This window comes from Pan troglodytes, chromosome 8, assembly GCF_028858775.2.
Source record: "Pan troglodytes isolate AG18354 chromosome 8, NHGRI_mPanTro3-v2.0_pri, whole genome shotgun sequence".
In the NCBI taxonomy this organism is placed as follows: domain Eukaryota; kingdom Metazoa; phylum Chordata; class Mammalia; order Primates; family Hominidae; genus Pan; species Pan troglodytes.
In genome coordinates this window covers 96,420,323-96,440,103 of record NC_072406.2, presented here as the reverse complement: position 1 = coordinate 96,440,103, position 19,781 = coordinate 96,420,323, and the positions used below count along the sequence as shown (strand labels likewise).

Below are 19,781 nucleotides of genomic sequence, written 5' to 3'. Positions count from 1 at the left end.
CCACAAACATCTAGTTTGGAGAAAAAAAATTCGATAGTGTTTGAGAATCTTCTGCCTGTGTCAGAGCCCTGGGGGACTGAGATGATAGAGGGGATGGGCCAGAGGGGGTCTTGACTCCCAAGGTTACCCAGCGAGGGGATGGCAAGGCCTGGTCACGCTACAGGAGTGCATGTTATGGGGCCTTCCTCTGTGGATGCCAATTTAGGGAAAACTGTTCTTAGAAATCATGGTGGTTTTCTTACATAGGACTATGTGGTTTTAAAAAAATAGAGAAAGAAAGAAAAGAAAAAAATTGGTGATTTCCAAGTCAAACAGAAAATTTTAAAAATCCAGAATGGGGCTAAAATTGGCTACACATTGAAATTCAGTGGGGGATAATTCTCTTGAAATACAATTAAATCAAGTACACAATGAAGCATAGAGTGCACGCTTAATTTATCTAGAGCCAGGGATAACTGTTTAGTTTTGTGATAAGGACTTGCAGAGATTCTGAAGGAAATTTCTGGGCTATCTTGATAACCCTATTATTATACCTGATTTCACTTACTTGGACATGGCTGTACTGTAATTTCTATCTTTGATTTCCTAGTTATTGTTAACACCTGTATTTTACTCACAAATGTAACGAAGAGACAAAGAGGCAGTGGACATTTTCTGGCAGTATCTGGAAAGGATCTTGGTACTGCGTCGTCACATCGAGCACGTGTCTGACACACAGCAGCTGTTCAGTAGATATGTATTGGATGGATTGGTGAATATGTCAGAACTAAGTGACACAGACAGGGATTCAGGGGGTCAAATGGATGCTGGCTTACAAATGAGGAAGTGATTGCTGGAGGTGACATTTTCTGGTGCTTGCTGCTTGCTGGTTCTGGACGTCCACCTCCTGGTGGCCTCTTCCAAGTCCAGTCTGTGTGTCTGCGTATCAGTGTGGTCTTTAGTGTAGAGTGTGGCTAGAGGCCAGGGCAGGAGAAGTTAGGCTGGTTCCCCGGGCCTCCAGTGAAGATGCCCTGAGCCCTCGAGCTCTGCAGATGAGGCTCTAGCACAGTCTCTGCTATTTTCACCCTTCTTTCTTCCTTCCTGACTTCTCCAGACTCAGTCTTCTCACCTTGCTCTTGTTCCCCTTTCCACAATGTGGCCCCAGTTCTCCAAGGCTGCACGGAACTTGGAGAGAGCACTGTGGTGCGAGTGATGACTAACATGGGCGGGGGGACCTTGTTGGTGTGCCCCCCTAAAATTCATTGTGTCTGCAGGGGGTGGCATTAAGGGGTCACAAGTGAATGGAGAAAAAAGACCAAGGGGTGCCCAGGAAAGGGTGAGCAGTTGCTCCAGAGGAGCCTAGGAGGGAGGCAGGAGAGGAAGGCTGGTGGGGAATGACACTCAGCAAACTCAGACTGATGGGGCTTATCTATTCCTCCCCTCCGCTCTGTGGGACGGAGCTTGCTTTCTCCTGCCTCCACGGTCCTGGGTCAGCTGTGCCTTCATCATCAGACTTCCTCAGTCACCTTGCCCACCATCTCCATTTCCCTGCAGGGCCCCGGGTCTCACCAGATATACAGATATACATTCAGGGATGGGGACTCCTGCATTAGTGTCACAAACCCAGAGGCCCACAGGCTCTGCAGGGAACATACAACTACAGCCAGGGATAAAACACTTGAAGGAGGTAGAAGTAACATTTCTCTTTACATGTTTTTGTGATTGCAAAAGTGGTACATATTCATTGCAGAAAATCAGCAGAGAGCTTGAGGACTGTGAATCCATCACCTTAGGGGTTGCGCAGAGCAATGCGAGCCTGAGAAGGATTTAGGCCTTTGAGGGCTGTGGTTTAACTTCTGCCAGGCCAAGTGCCAGGGATGGGCGGACTCTGATTCCTATCCCAGCTCAGGGACTGTGCCAAGGGCCCACAGGGAGGTGGACTTCAGACAGGATTCAGCCACTTCCTTTGTCCTCTTCCCCCAGAGGCAGCTGAGCTGCTTAAAAGAAGGCAGGGGTGCAGAGGAGGTTGTGGGGTGAGTGGGAAGGAGGGCAGAGAAGAAGCCCTGCACGCAGTGTCACAGGGGACAAAGATCCTAAAAGTGCTTGGGAACATGGGCAGAAGAGCCTGAAGGTGATGAGTCTCCCCAAGCCCACTCCATGAGTGGGAATTGGGGGGTGTGGGCCGACATGGGGCTTCTGAAGTGAGTAGCTTCAGGCGGGACTGTGGTCATACCTCACCAGGTGCTGCTTCAGCCCTTCCCATCTCCTGCCAACCCAGGCCAGGGTGGCCATTCCCAAGCCCTCCTTTCCCTCCTGCGGGAAGCCTTGGGGATGCAAGGCTTGAGCTTAAGCCATCCCTGAAAGCAGCCTGACCAAACCACCTTCCTCCCTGCCTCTCCTCTGAGCACAGATGAGGACGCTGATGTGTTCGGCCTCGTCTCCTTCTCTTGGGGACTCGGGATGGCTCTTGTCACAAACCCAGAGGCCCACAGGATCCACAGGGGACACAGGCACTGAGGTTGACAGAAGAGCATGTGTCCTGGGCAAAGGGCCGAGCTGCCCTGAGCTCTACAAACTGTAACCATGTAGGAAGGCAGCCTGGTAAAGCCTCATCTTCTGACATCTGGATTTAAATAAACTGTCCTGATTTTTAAATGTTGGCAACAAACCTCAAAACATCTTAAAGCAATGTGTAGGCCAAGCCCTGTATTACCAGAGGCTGTCTTTGACTGGCATGTACTGGTGGCTGATACTCCGTGAGCACTTACCATGACAGGGAATGTTCTGGTCCTTTCTGTGTAGTCAAGTTGCCACTTCCATCATCTCACCTCCCAACTTGGGAAATGATGCACAGGCAGAGGAAGTGACGGGCAGCAGATCACGATTTAATACATGGTGTTTGAATGCTGGCAGCCTGGCTTGAGGTCCCATAAGCAAACCCTGGGGCTTTTACCCCTTTCTATGTAAGACTGAGTCCCTGCAAGGCATGGCCAAGACTTAACGAACAGCTCTGTTTTAATGAGTATTTTCTGTGTGCTTAGTGAGTACATGTTATCTTCAAGCCTCACAACAACCCTGTGATGTCCATGTTAACATCCTTATGTTAAGGGTTAGAGGATTTAGAAGGAGTGATGTTAGGACACCTTTTCAATAAATGGTGCTGGGAAAATTAAATTGCCATATGCAGAAGAATGAAACTGCATCCATATCTCTTACCATATATAAAAATCAACTCAAGGATAGACACGGTGGCTCATGCCTGTAATCCCAGCACGTTGGGGGCCAAGGTGGGTGGATCACCAGAGGTCAGGAATTTGAGGACAGCCTGTTCAACATGGTGAAACCCTGTCTCTACTAAACCCCAAAAAATTAGCCAGACATAGTAGCGCATGCCTGTAATCCCAGCTACTTAGGAGGCTGAGGCATGAGAACTCCTTGAACCTGGGAGGCGAAGGTTGCAGTAAGCTATGATGGTGCTACTGTACTTCAGCCTGGGCGACAGAGCAGGACTCCATCTTAAAAAAAAAAAAAAATCAGCTCAAGATGGATTAAAGACTTAAGTGTAAGAACGGACACTATAAAAATCTTGGAAGAAAATCTAGGAAAAACTCTTCTGGGCATTGGTCTAGGCAAAGAATTCATGACAGAAACCTCAAAAGCACAAGCAACAAAAGCAAAAATAGACAAATGGGACTTAATTAAACTAAAAAAGTTTCTGCACAGCAAAATAAACCATCAACAGAATGAACAACCTGCAGAACCAGAGAAAATATTTGCAAACCATGTATCCAATAGGGGACTATTATCCAGAATATATAAGAAACTCAAATAACTCAACAAAAGAAATCCAAATAATGCCATTAAAAAGTGGGCAAAAGACATGAATAAACATTTTTTCAAAAAGAATACATACAGGTGGCTAAGAAGCGTATGAAAAAATGCTTAACATCAAAAGTCATCAGAGAAATGGAAATTAAAACCACAATGAGACCTTATCTCACACAAGTGAGAATGGATATTATTAAAAAGTCAAAAAATAACAGATATTGGTAAGGATGCAGAGAAAAGGGAACACCTATACACTGTTGGTGGGACTGTAAATTAGTACAACCCCTATGGAAGACAGTATGGTGATTTCTCCATACTGTCTTAAAAATAGAGCTACCATTTGATCCAGCAGTCCTACTACTGGTATCTACCCAAAGGAAAAGAAATCAGTATATCAAAAAGAAACCTGCACTTGTATGCTTATCACAGCTCTGTTTACAGTAGCAAAGATATGGAATCTATCCATCAACAGATGATTGGATAAAGAAAATGTTACATATATATAACGTTTATATGTGTATATGGAATGGAATACTACACTGCCATAAAAAAGAATGAGATCATGTCTTTTGCAGCAACATGGATGAAACTGGAGGTCATTATTTTAAGTGAAATAACTCAAAAACAGAAAGTCAAATACCACATGTTCTCACTTGTAAGTGGGAGCTAAATAATGTGTACACGTGGACATGGAGTGTGGAATAATAGACATTGGAGACTCAGAAGGGTGACAAGGTGGGAGGGGGTGAGGGATGAGAAATAACTTAATGGGTACAATGTATATTATTAGGGTGATGGTTACACTAAAAGCCCAGACTTCACCACTAGGCAATCTATCCATGTAACAAAACTGCACTGTACCCCCTTACATTTATTATTATTTTTAAAAAGGAGTGACTTTCCTGAGGCCTCTCAGCCTTGAGTGTAGGGGGCTGTTACCGACACTCAGGTCCATCTGGCTCTTTCTGTGCAGCCTGGTGTCTTTCTGAATCCTTGTGTCCAGCCTAGGACCAGGATCCACAGGGCCACTGGGGAAGGTGGGTGAGTGTCTGGGCTTGGCCACTGAGGCTGCTGGACAGGACTCTTGGAACAGCCTCCTGGCCTGGGGCTCACTCCAGGGTGGCAGGCTCACTTGGTTCGGTCCTTCTCGCTCTTCTGCGGTGAGAGGCACTGCCAGATTCCCCTGCAGACCATCTCATTGCCCAGGGCATAGTTGATGGCATTGATCGTGGGCACCATTTTGGCAATGAGGGCGGGCACCTGTTGGGCAGAAAAGTCCAGAAAAGAAGCTTCAAAGCCACTGATCCTCTCTCTGGTCCCACCTGGTGACCCCAGTCACCCTCCACCTACAACTGCCAATCATTTAGTTCTGCAGCCTTGGAGGCTTCCCTGACTAGTTGGTGGAGATGCATGGCTCACGGAGTCCATGGAGCCATACTCTTGTCCAGACCCACCTGCTCCCAGCCTGGGGACTAATCTCAACCCCTAGTCACAGAGTCTTTATCTACACCATCTGGCTGGCTGTCCCTGTCATCTCACATGAGGTTTAGGCAATGTCAAGCAGCAGCCTGGTATGACTCAGAGACGAGGTGGGGGATTGGGGGGCAAACTAATGCTCTATGCATTGTGAGTATCCAAAGGAAGAAACACAGAAAGGAAGAGACTGACACAGAGGTCATAAATCCAGAAAGTGAGATGAGATGAGACAGAGAACAAAGATGGAGAGGGGTCTAGTTTTAGGTACTAGAAGTATCTGTACCATCTGCAGTTTGGGGGAGATGGAAGTCACGTCTGCGATGACTGCGTATAGATACAGGATGGCATAGGGGCCCCAGCCGAGCAGCAGTGTCCTTGCTGGCAGAGTGGTGTTTACCTGGGGAGAAATTGTCACAGGAGATGTCAGCTTGCTCCAGGTGGCCCACAGCCCTATCTGGCCAAGAAGACCAGGTCAGCACTCAGCAGGGCGGGGCAGCATGGACCAGGCTTCAGGAGGGGGCTGAGTCTGCAGGGGAACTTGGGACCAGATGGGCCTCTCTGTTGTTTAAGACTGTGTGACCTTAAGCCTTTTATTTAAACTTGCCTGACCTCAGCTGCTGTGTCTGTAAAATGGCCTGACAATACCCAACGTGGCTGGAGGCCGAGACTGGGTGGATAATGAGCGCTTCCTCCTGGGTCTGTACTCTTTGTTTGTCAAATACAGAAGGGGTCTCACTATGTTTCCTAGGCTGGTCTCGAACTCCTGGGCTCAAGGGATTCTCCTGCCTCGGCCTCCCAACGTGCTGGGATTACAGGCATGAGCCACTGTGCCTGGCCTGGGTCTATGCTCTTTAAGAGGAATCCTGGGCTCTGTGACTGCGTGCTCAAGGGGCCCCAGGCTGAGCTGCCCTCAGGCCTCAGTCCTAGAACCAACTCGTCATCCACAGCTACAGCCACCCGGCGACACCACCCTTTCTGGGCTCCCAATGTGAAATACAATCAGCGGGGGAGGGGCTTGTCCAGAGAGCGGGAGATGCTGGGGTGCCGCCTGGGGCCATGAGGGGGCGCAAGACTCGCGCTTTAATTTCAGCGGGAGCTGCCAAGTTCCAGCCCCGCACAAACACGCGGACGTGCAATTCTGACGCTCAAGTTCTTGCCTGTTTTCTCCCTGACCTGACTTTCTTTAACAAAGAGGGTGATTAAGCTGGAAGAGGGCATATTTTCTTCCATCTTGGATTATTAAAATATGTTGACCAAGAGACTTTTTTTTCTCTTAACTGTCCCTTATCTGGGGAAAAAAAACCCACGAACAACGGAGCTCAGCACCTCGGGGCCCTCCCGGGAGCCGAGGCCCTAAGACGTGGAATCCCCTGGGGAGGCTACGCGGTCTCGGGAAGCCGCTCAGCTTGGGATGAGGTCCCTGGACCCCTGCGTGTGACCTTGGCGATGCCCACCAGAGACAATGGTTTAAAGTCAACGCAGAAAAATGAGGAGATCATGGTGGCAGCCTTGTCTCCCGGCTGCCTGAGCCTCCAGTAAATGTGAACTTTGCACCTCCAGACAGGGCTTGGGACCGGCATCGCGGAGGACAGCCTAGAAGCGGCGCCTATGCCAGCAGCCAGCTGGGAGCCAGGGGACTGGATTCTGGTCCCAGGAAAGCCCTTTCTCTCCTTCTGACCTCGGGGGAGCATCGGGGCTCCAGCTAAAATAGATTTGCACAGTCCTTTTCCAATTTACAATAAATAAATAAAGTGGCAGATGAAGTGACTTAAAAAAAAGAGTTTCTTTCATGCACTGTGATTGACCACATGGGTGGTGGAGTCCCAGACCTAGGTTTGAATACAGGTGTGTGGTTTTTGGTGAGTTGCTTAGTTAACCCCCATCTCAGCCTCAATTTTTTAGTCCGCGACACAGGGATAAGAAAACCTCCTTCTGGCCGGCGCGATAGCTCAAACCTGTAATCCCAGCACTTTGGGAGGCTGAAGTGGGTGGATCACCTGAGGTCAGGAGTTCAAGACCAGCCTGGCCAACAGATACAAAAGATACAAAAATTAGCCAGGCGTGGTGGCAGGTGCCTATAATCCCAGCTACTAGGGACGCTGAGGCGGGAGAATCGCTTGAACCCGAGAGGCGGAGGTTGCAGTGAGCCGAGATTGCCACTGCACTCCAGCCTGGGCACAGAGTAAGACCTTGTCTCAAAAAAAAAAAAAAAAAAAAAAAAGAAAGGAAAAAAAAAAAGAAAGAAAGAAAAAAAAAAGGCTGGACACGGCAGCTCACGCCTATATCCCAACAATTTAGGAGGCGGAGGCGGGCGGATCACCTGAGATCAGGAGTTCGAAACCAGCCTGGCCAACATGGAGAAACCCCGTTTCTACCAAAAATACAAAATTAGGTGGGTGTGGTGGCACATGCCTATAATCCCAGGTACTCGGGAAGCTGAGGCAGGAGAATCGCTTGAACCCGGGAGGCGGAGGTTGCGGTGAGCCGAGATCACGCCATTGCGCTCCAGCCTGGGCAACAAGAGTGAAACTCGGCCTAAAAAAAAAAAAAAAAAAAGAAAGAAAACCTCTTTCCTCATAGAGTGGTTGCAAAGAAATAATATTAAGATCTGAATTTGTTCTAATCTTTGTTGCTTGTTACGACTCCTTTGCTAGAGGTCATCCAGGTGACCAAGTTAAAATAAAACCGTGGCAAGGGAATAGTAATTCAGAAACTAAAAAATGGCCAGGAGGGCTTATTTTGAAGTATTGTATTTCTTGGACAAATGTGCTTATAGGTTGATTTTTATCTTTTGGGCACCACCCTGTGACTGTGATTAAATTAAACATCTCAAAGCGGTTTAAAAGTAGCATTTAAAAAGCCTGTAACTTTGTGCCAAACCTCACATCCTTGGCAAGAGTTAAGTGGAACAGCACGGATGTGTCCAGTAGGGAGCCCTGGTCCCCAGAGTTACGGGGTCTGGGTGAATCTGAGCAGTCCTGATCCTTGCTCCCCAGGCCTTGGCGATCTGAGCAAAGGGAGGGTGGTTTCCAGTTCTAACATCCTATGCTGTGCACAAGCTGGATTTTCTCTTGATCACTGAAAACGCAGAAAACCCCTGGTTGCTGTCTGTCACATTGTTCATATTCCCTGGTGTCCCTGAGAGGAACCGAGAAATTACTGCTGCTCTTGAGGCAGGAGAATAGCAGAGGGAATTGGAGGTTAAAGGGCGGAATGAGTAGAAGCAGAAGCAAGGTGAAGAGGCGGTGAGCAAGAAGCAAGACAAGAAACAGAAGTTGAGCAACCAAAACACAAATAAGATTAAAAAATGAGTAAGAAGCTCCTGTGGCCAGCTAGGTCTGGACCAAACCTGTCAGGGGCAGCTCCTCAGAGATGCGCATGTGCATTAGAGAGAAAAAGTATCCTTAAAATGACCCCGTATGATAATAAACTTATTAAAGCTGATGCATATGGACTGCATATCATGCATGTACTTAAGATTATGGGATGGAGGTGACAGGCAAGCACACAAGGGCCAAAGTAACATAAGCAACCCACCTATCAATCAAAAGGCAGATGCTGGCTAGAGATTAGGCAGCCTTGGGAAGAGAAGAAAAATAAACATATAAAAGAACCCAAAATACACCAAACTGGTGCTGATCTCACCTCACAGAGATTGGTCCACCCTCCCCTCTCTGAGAGTGTAATACTGTGCTGAATAAGCTTTTGCTGCAAAAGCAATGAATATTTGTTTTGCTGTTTGTGTGTGTCACATCCAATTCTTTGTTCGGGTAACCAAGAGCCTGGAGCTGTGCTGCACCATCAGATAACACTCCGGAAGGGGGTCCTTACCTGGAGATGGCCACTCTTCCCCAGTTTCTGCTCCATGAGACTGTAGGACGTGATCGTGATGAAGAGGGGTATGGCAAAGTTGAAGAAGGACATGGTGAAGAGGAAGCTGGTGAAGTTTCTACAGGGAGAGCGGGTGGAGGATTGGGGTTAGCTCTCAGGGATGGCCAGCTGCCCTCAAGGACCCACCAGCTCTGCCCTAGATGATCGGTTGTGGGGAAATGCCCCATTCAGACAAGCTCGCAGTGTGGTTGCTCCCGGGTCCCAGGTGAACTCCCTTTAGGAGCCAGGGAGCTACAAGGAGGAAGAGGCCTCTTTCTTGTTCAAGTGCTCAGCCCTGCTTTCCTGTTTGTCCCCCAAGCATGAAGAATGGGAAATTTTAGTTTGGGAAACATGTTCACCCAATGGTGGGGATGTCAGTGGACCAAGAGAAAGGAACATTCAAGGAGCATTCTAGGCCCAAAGGTTTTAAAAGGAGACGGGATAACAAGAAGACTGGATACTGTGTCACTGAAGAAATGGTTGAAGGCACCACAGAAGAGCCTGGGTTCCCAGGTAGTGGTCATGGGGAGGTGAAGGGAATAGTGGGAGTCCCAGGGAGACAGATTCCCATTTTCTGAAGGGAAGACTATGTCACCTTGGAGCTGTCCACCAGGGAGGGGCAGCTGGAAGGACTGGACCCTGGCTGGGGAGTGCCATGGAGGGACACTTGGACCAGGCCCAGCATTCTCAAGAATGCATCACCTGGAAAGCCTGTCATCAAGTGCAGATGCCTCATGATTAAACACCATGGGTAAAGCAGATGAATGCAACTTGGCTCTGGTGGAAGCAAGAGGGGCTGGAGCCCATGTGACCATTCCTCAAGGCAGTTCCTAAAGGATCCCCCTAAGCCCTTGTCTCCCTAGAGCCTCCTGATGGGGCAGTACCAGAACATGAGCCCCATGAGGGTGGGGACCCTCATGCATTCTGTCCTATTTCTCCAGGGATTGCCTCATAGCGTATGCTCAGGGCATTCCCTCCCAATGCAAGGACCTTAATGTTCTTTGAATCTATTGTACCAAGGGCATGGCTCCCTCTAGAAATTGATGAGGTCAGAGCCATGATGGTCGACTGTGCTGAAGATGGCAAAGAGGTGGTGCGGCTTGGTGACTGTTATCACTGACATAAGCCAATGGCTCCCTGTATGATGTCTCTTTTTGGGTTCAACTCTGGGTCCCAATTTTCACAGCATTCCCATCACCTGGCCAGTTTTCAGAACAGGCTTTTTCCAGTCCCACTGTCCACCTGCAGGTGGGTATCATGATTAAGAAGTTGAGATTGTCTGGCAAACGTTGACATTTCCCCATTTGGATTTTCAGCTGGGGCACCCTTGTCATAGGAGTTCAAAGCCAAGATTCCCATGGATAGGAGCCTCGAAGCTGCTCCTCCCACCTCACCTGTCCCCCTTGGAGTAGTCCAGGGTGCAGCATGTCCCCAGTGGCTCATAGTCATAGTGACCCCAACCCAGAAGGGGCAGAGCTGCCCAGAAGGCAGAAGACAGCCACACGAAGAGCACCAGAGAGATGGCTGAGTTCCAGGCCAGCTGGCTACCTGCACAGGACAGAGGAAGAAGAGGAGGTTGTGAGGAGGAGATGGCCTGATAGAGTGAGAAAGAATGGACTTCCTGATCTCGAAGAGTGTCCCTTTGAGTGATCCACCAGCCTCAGTCTCCCAAAGTGCTGGGATTACAGGACTGAGCCACTACATCCTGCCAGAAGGAGGTTTTCTTATCCTTGTGTTACGGTCTAAAAAATTGAGGCCGAGAGAGGGGTTAAATAAGCAACTCACCAAAATGAGAACCCCAGCTCTGATGCTTAATAACTCAGAGCCTCAGGCAAGTGAAGAGCTTCTTTGAGCCCCAGTATTCTCGCCCACAATGGGAATGATAATCCTTGCCTCAGAGGATTGTTATGAAGAATGAAATAGATAATGGATGGTGAAGGTCTCCAAATAGACACACTATACCATCTTCTTCAGAGGACAGAGACGAGGGAGTGGCAAAGAGACAGATACGTTTTCAGAGACAAAGTTCAGGAAGAAGCATAGGCAGGGGTTCAGGTGAGGGTCATGGGGGATGGAGGCAGAAGTCTGGACTTACCACCATCCTCAGCACTTGCTCAGAATCAGGCCACTGCCCCTGCTTCCAGGACACCCTCTGAGAATGCTTGACTCGGGGGTTGGGGCTCAATCTCAGTGCCAATGGCAGAGGCTGGGTCCCAGCAGCATCTTTTGATGTGAACCAGCCATGCTGATTTGACCTCCTCTAGTCCCTTCCCTGAAGCCCCCCTCTCTGCTGCAGTGTCATTGGGTCCTTCCCATCCAGTGGTTCCTCCTGGATCTGGCTTCAGGATGCACTTCCCAGGTGCCCTCCTCTGTCTACTGTTTTTTTGTCATACTCCTTTGTATATAAGATACCAGGGCAGAGGACAGTTCTCCAGATGGGTTTTGATCGGGAGAGAAGAGCATGTCTACAACCTCCCTCATCTGACAGTTTGCTTCTACTGATACGGCTCCAGATGGAGTTTGCTTGGATGTGACCTTCTGATATGAACTGAATGTTTGTGTCCCCTCAAATTTATATGTTGAAGCCCTAATCCCCAATGTGATGGCATTTGGAGGTGGGGCCTTTGGGAGATAACTAGGCCATAAGGGTGGAGCCCCCATGATGTGATTAGTGCCCTTATAAGAAGGGACACAATTAGCTGGACATGCTGCATGCGCCAGTAGTCCCAGCTAGTCAGGAGACTGAGGTAGAGAATTGCTTGAACCCAGAAGGCGGAGGTTGCAGTGTACTGAGATGGTGCCACTACATTCTAGCCTGGGCAATAGAGTGAGACTCTGTTTCAAAAAAATGAAAGAAGGAACACAAGAGTGACAATCTCTCTCTTTTAATGTGAGGACATGGCAAGAAGGTGAACATCTATAAACCAAGAATCAAGCCCTCACCGAACCTGACCATGCTGACACCTTGCATTTGGACTTCCCAGCTTGAAAAACTGAGAAATAAATTTCTATTGTTCAAGCCACCCAGTCGATGGCATTCTATTATAGGAGCCTGGGCAGACTAAGACACCTCCCATCCCAACTGTGGGCACGATAATTATGTGCAAGGACAGGAAGACTCAATATAGTTAAGATGTCAGTTCTTCCTGTCTTTTTAAAAAAAAATTTTTGAGACAGAGTCTTGCTGTGTCACCCAGGCTGGAGTGCAGTGGCGTGATCTCGGCTCACTGCAACTTCCACCTCCCAGGTTCAAGCAATTCTCCTTCCTCAGCCTCTCAAGTAGCTGGGATTACAGGCTCATGCCACCATGCCCAGCTAATTCTTGTATTTTTAGTAGAGATGGAGTTTCACCATGTTGGCCAGGCTGGTCTCGAACTCCTGACCTCAAGTGATCTGCCCACCCCAGCCTCCCAAAGTGTTGGGATTACAGGCATAAGCCACCATGCCTGGCCTTTTCTTTTCTTCTTCTTCTTCTTTTTTTTTTTTTTTTTATTGAGGCGGAGTCTCATTCTGTTGCCCAGGCTGGAGTGCAGTGGTGCCATCTCGGCTCACTGCAACCTCTGCCTTCCAGGTTCAAGCAATTCTCTGTGAGCACAATAATTAATATCTACCTGGACCCTTGTGCTGCCTCAGACTTTCAGCTTTAGAAACAGATGGCCAAGGTGACATGCCTACAACTACCCAGGGATGGAGTAGATGAATTCAGACCTCCTCATTCCCCTTTGCCTGCCTTCACACTGCTCTGCCATGCTCTCAGTATAGAAAGGGCTTTGATCTAAGGCCTCTGGCACAGGGATTAACTGTTCTATATTGAGGCAGAGAAGCCTGTTGCTATCTGAGAAGGTGGTGTGTGTGTGTGTGTGTGTGTGTGTGTGTGTGTGTATAAGATGGTCCAAGGGAGCATTAGGGGCAGAGGCTGGGATGTAAGGAGTGGGAGAAGCGCTCCGAGGCCAAGTGGACAGGAGGGCTAACCTATCGCCACTCAAAATGATGAGACTGATGGCAGCATTTTGGCCTGGAGAGAGGCATATGACAGGAGAGACCCATGAGGGGCAGTGACTTTTCAGGGAAGGGGGCTGTACATGTGACTATGGCAAGGGAAGTTCTGTGGATTCCAAAGAGGTCATGCCATGGTTTGAGGCTGTGCTGGCTATAGACCTCACAGCAGCCTCTGTGCTGGGCAAATTCATAGCTCAGGACTTGGAGGTACCAGGTCATGCCCAGTGCTGGCTCTGCCCTTAGTAGCGAGGCAAGCTGCTTAACTTCTCTGTGCCTCCGCTTCCGAGGCTGTGAGCTGAAGGTTTGCTAGGAGGGTTAGCTGAGCCACAGCTCCCCAAAACATGTTTATGTACCCCTGGTGGTAAACAGGGTTCTTGATGGTCTCTGGTGAACAGGTTTTTATTTTAATTGTATTAAAATTATAAGAACATTAAACCTGTGATTTCCCAGATGTTGTTTAGAATGAGCTTGTAGCAGGTGTTTACATTTTAAAAAATGAGTCACTTTTAAGAAAAAAAAATCAAGGAAAAATGGAGCAGTTTGTACACTGATATGGCCAATTATTAAGATGGTATTTGACAGTGCAGCTTGGGAAATCTAGAGCTGGACAGTTTTCATGAAGCCTCATGGAAGTGTAGGGTGCCAGGGCACATGCCCAGCTACACACACATACACACAGCCTCTCTGCGCCTGTCTGCAGAGTAGTGCCTGTCTGCAAGGGCATTTTCTGTATCCCTGATCTCATTTCATTTTCAAAATAAAACTGAGATTGGTTATTAAAATCATCTCAGCCGGGTGCAGTGGCTCACACCTGTAATCCCAGCACTTTGGGAGGCTGAGGTGGGTAGATCACGAGGTCAGGAGTTCGAGACCAGCCTGGCCAATATGGTGAAACCCCATCTCTACTAAAAATACAAAAATTAGCCAGGCGTGGTGGCACATGCCTGTAGTCCCAGCTACTCAGGAGGCTGAGGCAAAAGAATCGCTTGAAACCAGAAGGCCGAGGTTGCAGTGAGCCAAGATCGCACCACTGCACTCTAGCCTGGGCAATAGAGCGATTCCGTCTCAAAAAGAAAAAAAATCATTTCGCAGAGGAGGAGACTAAGGTTCAGAGAGGATCCCTGACTTGCCCAAGGTTGCAGTAATGGCAAGAGAGGCCCAACAGCTCTCCTGCACACTCTCCCACCCTCCCTCCTTTCCTGAAATGAGTGCCTATGCATGCACACTCACACCTACCCACACTTCCCTGTACTGGGAAACACGGAGCAGTAGCTAGTTCTGACTGCCCCTCCCTGCCTCTTATCCTCTCCACACTGCATCGGTGTCCCCCCACTCCAGGAGCCCAGATACATACGGGTGCAGTAGTGGTGATAGCGCCCCCATGCGATGGCTGCACTGCTGCAGATGCTGGCCAACGCTGTCACAAAGCCCTGGAAGCCGTGAGCCTGGCAGCCGTCCGAGCCGTAGGGCCAGCGCCTGTGGGAGACACTGGGCACCAGTGACCTCTCTCCTCCGATCCTTTCCACCTCCCACACCTGCCAAGTACAGCTTGGAGTGTGTGTTCCTGAATGCTGCCCTTCTTCTCCGAAGAGGGCCTTAATATTGGTGTCTTTCCTATAAGGTGTTGGAGCTCAAGTAACTGGGCTGAAGGGGTGGAGCCCAATGCACACTCTCCAGGCTGGGTGACTTTGACTGCACCACGGTTGGGCCATAGGCTCTCTCTGCATGATCAGATCCCTCTGTCACAGGAGAGCTCATGCCTGTATTTGATAGGTGGGGAAACTGACATTCAAAGAGGCAAAGATACTGAAGCCAAGGTCACACAGAAGATGAAGGCAAAGTCAGAGGGGAGATCCCAGGCCTCCCCAGCCTAAAAGGGCAAGCAAAGGTGGAAACTTCAATTCTCTGTGGGAGGAAGAGTTCTCACTGATGCAGACCCCCCAGGCTGGTCAGCACTGAGCATGCACATCCAGGGGGGCTCCAGCCTCCGTCTGTAGTGTCCAAAACCAGAATGAGAATGTCCAGTCTGCTTCAGAAAACAATTTTATAAACACCTTCTGAAGCTGTGATGGAAGACCCTGGTTTTTGTATAAGGAGGTATTAGACACTAGCCAAAACCCTATTTGTGTTCACAAACACTTACGTAGAGTCCTAGGTATCAAGCATTATTTTAAGTTATTTACACATAATAGAAGTAAATACTTCCAACCACCTATATGAGTTAGGAAATAATATCCGATTTATGGAAGAAGCCCAGAACTAGAAATGCTGAAGCCAGAATGCAAACCTAGGTTGCTTGGTTACAGAACCCACACCATTGATCTCTACAGCCTACCATCTCTTTCATCAGGTTTCAGCAACCCCTGTCTTCCAGAAATCAGCTGTCGTTCTTCAGAATCAATCTGGAATTCAGCCCATTTTAGCCTGCCCACCCTCTGCCCTTGGCCAATTTTCTGTAAGTAGTAAAAATGCCCTTGGCCTGGCTGCCCAGGGCCCAGGGGTCAGGCCCCAGGCAGGACCCCAGAGCCTGTGGACTAGGGAGGGGGCTGGTACCGGAGAAGGCTGGATGTGGCTGCAACGAGGGCATTCAGGCTGATCCCACTGTCCGCAAGAGCCAAGCTCAGCACCAGTAGGTGGCAGGGAGTCCGCAGCTCCGGGGTCTTGCAGAAAGAGAAGATGGTCAGGGTATTGAGGCTGAGACCGGAGAGAGCTGAAAGGAAGGGTGGGGGCTGGCATTGGGGCTGCTGAGGCCCAGCTGGGGTCAGAACAGTGTGTGTGGGGTGGATGGAGCATCAGCAACCTCCTGGACAGACAAGGAAGACAATCAATATAGGGTAGCATGCTTCATGCTATAACAGTCATAATCACTGACACCTGCCAGGCACTTAGCACACACCAGGCACCAGGATAAGCACTTTATATGAGTCATCTATTCAATCTTTACTTGGATATTCTCTTCTCCATTTATAGCTGGGAAACTGAGGCTCAGAGACACTAGCTAACTTGCCCTAAGTACACAGCTAGTAAGCGGTGGAGCTGGAACTTGAATTCAGGCCTTTTGGATTTCAAAATGCCTTCTCCAAGGACTGTAGAGCAAAGTCAGAGAGGCTCCAAGGAGAAGAGTCGATGTTAGAGCTGGGAGCTGCCCAGGACGCCAGGCATGGAAGTGAACATGAAGGGGGTGTACTCTGGCAACAGAGAGACCCGACCTTGAATTTTGGCTTGGTTGCCTCGCTTGCTGCTCCTTAAGCTCTCTGAACCTCAGCTTCCCCTATCTAAAGTGAGGAACAGGAAAAAAAATCCTGCCTTCAAAACTATGAGAAGCACTTACCTGCAGGACAGTGCATGGAAGAGCATTCCAGGAGGGAATAGCATGTGCAAAGACATGCTATGGTACAATGAGATACCACCTTACTCCTATAAGAATGACCATCATTAAAAAGTCAAAAAACAATAGATCGATGCCATGGATGTGGTAAAAAAGGAATGCTTATACACTGCTGGTGGGAATATGTAAATTAATACAGCCTCTATGGAAAACAGTATAGAGATTCCTTAAATAACTAAAAGTAGATCTGCCATTTAATCCAGCCAAAAACACACATGCACATCTATGCTTACTGAGGCACAATTCACAATTGCAAAGATACGAAATCAATGTAAGTGCCCACTGACCAAAGAATGGATAAAGAAAATGTAGTATATATACATCATGGCATAATAGCTGTAAAAAGGAATGAAATAATGTCTTATTACAGCAACTTGGATGGAGCTGGAGGCCATTATTCTAAGTGAAGTAACTCAGGAATGGAAAACCAAATGCTGTTTGTTCTCAGTTACAAGTGGGAGCTAAACCGTGAGTATGCAAAGGCATTCAGAGGACACAATGGACTCTGGAGACTCAGAAGGGGAAGGGTGGGAGAGGGGGTGGGATTAAAAAAACCTACATATGAGACACAATGTACGCTACTTGGGTGATGAGTGCACTAAAATCCTAGCATTTGCCACGATGTAATTCATCTATGTAAACAAAAATCACTTGTACCCCCAAAGCTATTGAAATTTAAAACATATTTTAAATAAAATAAAAACCAAAGCATTGTATATATAATGACATTTCTAGTCATTAAACATGAAATAAAAATGTAAATTTAAACCCCTTCCAAAAAATAAAGTGGTAAAATTTTATGGCATGTTTGAGGACCTGGAAGGATGCTAGATTGTAGGGTTCTCAGGAAAGGGAGACACGGGCTGGGGCCACCAGACAGTCGTGTCCAGAGCCTTCAGGACCAATCTAATGACTGTCACTTCCTCTCCATTGTCAGTTCTCATTAGGTGAGAAAACGTGCTGATGATTTCTCTGGGTCTGCTTTGAACCAAAGCTGCGTTCTCCATCAACTTAGCTTGGGCTGGCCCAGATTCAGGATTGACACTGTCTCTAGCTCTGGCCTCAGCGAGCATCTTAGGGATTCTAGGTTGAGGTAGGTACCTCGCAGACCCAGGTTGCCTCCAGAGGTGAAGTGCTTGGGCTCATAGGAGTAGACACAGTGAAAATAGTGGTGGGGCTGGAGAGGATGGGAGTGAATGAACTTAAATACCCTAGAGTCTATTTAGGCTAGCACTTTATACCCATTATCCCATTTAATCTTTACAACCACCCATTCGGAATGTCAAGGCATTGAGGGCAGAGAGCTGAAGGGACTTGGTTCCAGCCACACAAGAGCAGGTGGCAGAGCTGTCTGTCCCCAGAGCCTTTTGGGGGACTGATCTTACGTGGGATTCTCAGCAGGATTTCCAAGGAGTGGATTAAATTTTCTCCCGGCTGGAGGGACATGAAAAGTCCTAAAGCCTGGCTCTTGATCATCTCCTGGGCAGATGTCCCCTTTCAAAGTCCCTCCCTCCCTGACCCTTGCCTGGCTCCCTCTCTGCTCCCAGCGGGCAGTGTGCTGCACCTCACAGGTTCAATTGTCAGAACACCCCCCGAGTCCAGGCACAGAGGGGAAGGCAGCCAATGGGACCGGACACCCAGCTGGGTTTGGGGACCTCTCCTCTCCTTGCCAGCTCCACACTGGTGGCCTGGGTCCTCAGAACCCACTGGGCCCCCGCTGCACCCCAGGTTCTGCCTGGCTCACCTTCCACCAGCAGCACCATCCCCACAGCCAGCACCTCGAGCTCCCCGAAGCCGGTGGGCAGGGCACTGGTCTCTGCCATCCTCACTCTCCCTCACTGCCAGTGGCCCAGCTGTCTCTGGCTTCCCACAGCCAGGCCCTCCCTTTTAAAGGGCCATCCCATGTGCGTGGAGGCACATGCAGGTTATTATGCTGGACCTTGGGCTGTTTCTGGATGCCTCCCCGCTGCAAATGGTCCTCTTGGCCCAAGTAGAAGGAACCCATTCACGAGTTGGACAATGCAGCCTTTGTGAAGCCAGAATGGAGCCCTGTCTCATTCATTTCAGCCCCATTGCACAGGATTAAGGTCGGGGAATCCAAATGGTGTGTGGCTGAGAGCCTAATTGGAAAAGAGTTGCATAACCAAGGGAGGGGAGCAGGAGGAGGGATTTGAGCCGCAGCTGTTCCCGACAAGCCTGGTGCCTGTGTGTGTGTGTCCTCAGGCTCACATGAGTATACTCCAAAGCGCTGGGGAAAGGATGAGGCTTGGGAAGTCGCCTGCTGTCAGAGGAAGAACCCCATCTGGGACCAGAAAATGGGGTTGGGGTTCTGGTTCTGAATCTGCCACTAACTAGTTATGCGCCTTGGAGTGGGACCACTGGACTCTTCCGTTTACTTTTCTGCAATGTCAATGTCTTTTGTCTGTGGCCTTTGTATAAGTCCTGGTTAGATATCATGAATATAAACCTCAGGGCTGCATTTCCTGTCTCCCATAGAGCACCTGAGCATAAAAAATGTCCTAGGACACTGTCTTAGAACAGAGGGGCTGCCTGCCGTCTTGTCAGTCTCCGACCCCGAACCCGCCCAGCCTTGCCGGCCCCACTAAGAGCTTTGGCTGCTACAAATGACTTCTTGGTACACTGGCTCTTTATGCACTGTTATGCTCTGGCTCATGATAAAATTTACACCAGGAAATACTGATCTAGGACAACTTAGTTCATTTTCAGATAAAGAAACCAAGCTCCAGAGCACTATCAGCAACATAGCTAATATCGAGTGAGGTCAGGCCTTGTGCTAGGGGATCTTCTGATGAGTCCTACAACAACTCCATGAGTTAGATACCATTATCCTTTCCATTTTAGATGAGGAAACTGTGGCTAAAAACAGTTAAGAATCTGCCTGAGGCCATGCAGTAATTTATGGATGGAGCTAGAACAAAAGCCGATCTCCTATTCCTCAGGCTCAGGCACTTTTCAATGGCATCTTCTGACTCACCTGATAGAGCAACCTGCTCTGTTCCAGGAATGCCTACTTCCCAGGCCTTTCCTCTCATGAGTCCTCACTTACATCCAAGCCTAATCCCTCTGCAGGGCTGAGCTTATGGCTGCGCCCTCCAGAGCGTTCCCTGTTCTTTCTCAATTTCTTTTTTTGTTTGTTTGTTTGTTTTTGAGATGGAGTCTCGCTCTGTCGCCCAGGCTGGAGTGCAATGGTGCAATCTCGGCTCACCGCAACCTCCACCTC

General features: G+C 48.8%; 1 protein-coding gene across 2 annotated transcripts; it reads right to left on the bottom strand.

Moving 5' to 3' along the window:
• Positions 1-3,834: 3,834 nt before the first annotated feature.
• On the bottom strand, positions 3,835-18,488 carry RGR (retinal G protein coupled receptor). 2 transcript variants are annotated; one of them, XM_001154882.5, is made up of 7 exons: positions 18,285-18,488; positions 15,706-15,862; positions 14,507-14,628; positions 10,548-10,701; positions 9,115-9,232; positions 5,567-5,680; positions 3,835-5,067 (listed from the first exon to the last, which is right to left on the bottom strand). In XM_001154882.5, the coding sequence occupies exons 1-7, from the start codon at positions 18,361-18,363 to the stop codon at positions 4,936-4,938; spliced, it is 876 nt and encodes a 291-aa protein (XP_001154882.1). In that variant the 5' UTR covers positions 18,364-18,488; the 3' UTR covers positions 3,835-4,935. The 2 variants fall into 2 exon arrangements, with proteins under 2 accessions (XP_001154882.1, XP_001154823.1); XM_001154823.5 differs by lacking the exon at positions 5,567-5,680.
• Between the last annotated feature and the right edge of the window lie 1,293 nt (positions 18,489-19,781).